Here is a 4,283-nt window from a genome sequence, read left to right as displayed (position 1 = left end):
GTCGCGTCGTTCTGGGAACCAAATGGAGTCGATATTAGTATTGGGATTCCTCTAATCGCTAAGTATCGTATTCGGGTATTGCTTGAAGAGGGTTATAGGTAAATTGGACATCACAAACAAATAATAATTTATTATAAAAAACATATTTTTATTAAATGATAGATAACACTACACACATTTTTCAACTAGTTAAGTAAAAAGTGGTCAATGGTCTCGTCTCAATACTATTAGTGGAACAGAAAGAAATGAGATTCAAGAAAAAAAATCATTATATTATCAAATCAATCATATTATCAAAAAGGATAATTGAAAAAGTCCTGTAGATATTTTGGTGTTGGTATAATAATCCGTATAATACCTAGTGTTGGGGGACTGACCAATTGACCACTTCTTAGTTGACCGGTCAATTGACCACTTGTTTAACTAAGTAGTGAAAAAATGTTTTAAATAACAACTTGCATTATTTGTATAGTGTTATCAATCATTTAATAATAATATGTGTTATAATAAATTATGACGCGTTTGTGATGTCGAATTTACCATCAACTCTCTTCAAGGAATATCCGAATACGATGCCTTACGATTGACAAAAAAATTGACCGGTCAATTTCACAACTCTAACAATACCTTTCTATTGCCACGAGGTGTTTTTCAGAATGCCTGCTAAGCAACATATAAATACCTAATATGTGTATATTAATTAATTATTGCCGTTTCCAAAATAATTATACAAAAATACATATTTAAAATCTTCTTCATCAAGATTTTCATTAATTGCTAATACTAATTTATATTATTAAAAAGAAATACATACTTTCACAAATAAACAAAAGAAAAGCACTTTCGAGACGGCAACGCTTAGTTTTGTGCTCTTTTGTTTGAACGAACACTCTCTTATCATCAATATAAGAATTGTTCAAAGTTGTCTTAAGTCATTTCGGAAACGACAATCATGAAAAAATTAACCCACCACTAAATTATTTTAAAAAGAGACATAAAAAGAGGTTGGCCATTTACTGTATTTATTCCAAGTTAGTGAAATAAGCAATAATAAATTGAAGACCATATAGCGTTTCAAAATTACCGAAGCCTCAAACGAGAGTACTGCCCGTAACATAACCAATGTTTTTCAATGTTGAACCGGAATCAACAAGTCTGAGAAATTGGTGAAAGACTAAGCTATAAGCGTTGTCGAAACTAGCCAAAGATAGCACCCGACGAAACATTCTAAAAAATAAGAAACAAGATAAATTTTTGGCTTATAAGCAAAAGGGTTGATAAATATATTATGAAGATAAATAAGATAAGTAAAAAAAAACAATAACAATTAAAAATTTATTTATATTCAGTAATGTTGAGGTTTGACTGTCTGGTAAAGATTTTTCCCCTGTTTGCAAGATCACTCTCGTTTTCCTATATTTGCTTACATGACTTTTATTTGCTATTATACAGATATGCAAATTGCGACCGTACATTTGCCTTTTTGTCCTGTATTTAAAAGAAGACATGTACCACCTCAAACTGCAAACACAAACTGTAGTTCATTGTGTATTACTATTGTAATTTGATGTCATTGATTTTATATCTGTTTTTAAATAAATAAGAATGTATTGTTAAGCCTTGTTTCTCCTTTCTTATCACAAGCAAAACTCGCCAACCATCGTAGTCGCTTTTTACTTCCACACTACGACGACGCAAATTTTAGGACCGCGGTGCGTATATCCGCAGCGCGCTGCTTGGTAAGCATGTAGTCCCAATTAGAAAATAAATAAAACATCACAGACTAGACCACCTGGCGCCTTTGCCGGGGACTCTAAACACTCGAAAAATCAGCTGTTTCCGACGTTGTCGTTTCTTACTTAACGCACGCTTTTACTACAGCTGATTTCGTAAATAATTACCTATTCATTATCTTATTTTTATTATTTGTATCAGACGGGTTACGTCACATTCAATTCGTATTTTTAGAATCCGTTCGCACATATTGTACGGCATGCCGCGGCTATTTTTAGACACCGGCGCCAAAGACATTATCAATTGTTTTTCGCTCACTTCAGCGCGCTTCAAACAAAATTAGATGGCACTTTTTTTCTTCTACCCATTCACCACCAAATAGGACCAACATGCGATCATTATTATCTAATGCCCGCAGTAAATGAAAAATTAAGTAAAAAGTTATGCATTATTTTTTCTGAATGGTAAAATACAAAATAATTAATTTTATTAACTTTATTCACTTTTCCAATAACACGGATATACTAAAATTGTATTTATTATATTTCTCGGGTATATTATTTTGCAAATAATTTTTATTTATTCATTATTTTTATTTTGATCTAACGAAAAAGGCAAATATAAAATCACAAAAACCGACAAGTTTTGTGACCAAAACTAAAAACAGGAAACTGCCTGAAAAGAACTAAGCGACAGCTTTCAGAAAATAAAATGCAATCCGCCGTAACTGTAGCTCACATTGCCAAACAAAAACGCTGGTAATAAAAGAATAACAAAATTAAATAAAAAATGACCCAAAAAATAACAGAATATTTATTATATTTGTTTAGTTTAGGTCACGAACAATAGAAACGCACACCATTTGGCCAACATCGCAAATAAGTAAAAAGAAAAAATTTCCAAAAAATTTCACAAATACGGCGGCGAACGGAACGAACAACGGAAAAACGCTCGAGAATATCCGCGTTACAAAAAAGGAACCGAAACGTTGGAAGTCGATGCGAATACAACTATTTGTTCCTATACCAGCAGATGGGCTCAAAATAGTTGAATGGAATAAATGCATCTGCAGAAAACATGTGCACATCGACAATAATAGATCTCCCCACCACCAACCGAGACAGAACTACTTCGGCAAAGATCAATCAAATTCAAAGTAGTCAAAGGCGCGATAATTGATGGTAAACAGCACGAGCCGGTCCGTTCGAGCGCCGTTTTGACGTTTTTGGACAAAAACAACGTGAAAACGTGGAAAAACGGGGATATTTTGCTGCACACGTAGAAGGCTTTGTTTGGACAGACACCATTTTGAAAGTCCGACTTGGAATATCCGTACCTTATTTAACGAACTTTACGGATGTTATTTGGCACTTTCTGGGGCAAAACTGTTCAAATTAGGAACTATGAGAGACTGGTGAACATTTTTTGACTTCCAACTAGCAGTATTAGCAACGAATTTAACGAACGAAAGTTGAAAGGACGGGGCCATGATGTTATGCGTTGTCCGCCGCGATTTAGAATCTCGATATTCGGAGCAAACACCGTGCAGTTGTCATCGATATAATCACGTGACTAGCGCGATTTTAATGACCGTCGGGAGAAGATATCGCGGGGGTGCTTAAAACACGGCAACTATTCACTCGGCGACTTAGAGAGAGCGAGCATATCGAGTTCAATGACACACGGTATTCTCACACACAACGGATCACTCTACTTACCAGTTATCGAGTTTGATAAGCTCCTCGGGCTTTTTAGCTTTGCGATCGGCCTTTAATTTAAGGGCTTGAGGGTACAGTTTAAGGACCTGTTCGTATTGGGCACAGGTGCCATGCGTAAAAAACGTCGCCGTGTCGTTAACGGAGGCCATAGCTAGTCGCGGACTGCCGGAGCCACTGTGAAACGACTAACACTAAACGTGCGCTAAAGTGTAGTTCGGACAGTTGCCGCGCGATCTGTGGTGGCGCGCACCGGGGCGCGGCGTTGCCGGCTCGTGGCTCGCGAAAGCAAAAACCACCTGTAAGGGGGCCGGTGGTGGTCTGCGGTCGCGGCCCATTGATAAACAAGCACACACGCGTCGAGGGGGCGGACGTCCCGCTAATTGCATCGGATTGTTTTGCCGTTTTGTCGCCGAAGTGTATGTCGCGACCTTCGGACGCGTGTTTCAGTAGTAGGCCCGATGATAACGGTGAGAGAGGCGGCAGCGGTGACGCAAACGTACCGGGAGTCGGGCTTCTCGGAACGCAGAAGTCTGGCCAGCTCAGAGCTTTGTTGAATTTATTAGCAAGGGAGGCGAATTAGGGTGGTGAATAACCGGGCTGTGCGACTCTGTACTTATTGGGTTCATAGCCACCTACCTATAAACTTATTCCCAATAATAAATGTAACTCCATTTTAAGATTTTGAGTATAACTCTACATTAAATGCTAAAAAAAGTACTTATAAGAGCCATGCACCTTTTCTAAATAATAAGTGTAGCAACATAGGCTTTAGAGTCAACAGCGTACGTAAATAAAGGTAATTCCTTTAGCAAAGGGCTTGTTTGCCTGTAT

The 4,283-nt window shown here is 37.4% G+C and overlaps 1 protein-coding gene across 1 annotated transcript in view; it reads right to left on the bottom strand.

Moving 5' to 3' along the window:
- Positions 1–3,777, bottom strand: part of LOC132699010 (uncharacterized) — a gene marked incomplete in the record, with an annotated part of 13,509 nt that extends 9,732 nt beyond the window's left edge. The window contains 1 exon segment of the mRNA XM_060665396.1: positions 3,453–3,777. Coding sequence (XP_060521379.1) covers positions 3,453–3,601 — 149 coding nt within the window.
- Between the last annotated feature and the right edge of the window lie 506 nt (positions 3,778–4,283).

The sequence above is a fragment of the Cylas formicarius genome, unplaced genomic scaffold, assembly GCF_029955315.1.
Source record: "Cylas formicarius isolate icCylForm1 unplaced genomic scaffold, icCylForm1.1 PGA_scaffold_3__17_contigs__length_32017465, whole genome shotgun sequence".
Classification (NCBI taxonomy): Eukaryota; Metazoa; Arthropoda; class Insecta; order Coleoptera; family Brentidae; genus Cylas; species Cylas formicarius.
This window is presented reverse-complemented; position numbering and strand designations above follow the sequence as displayed.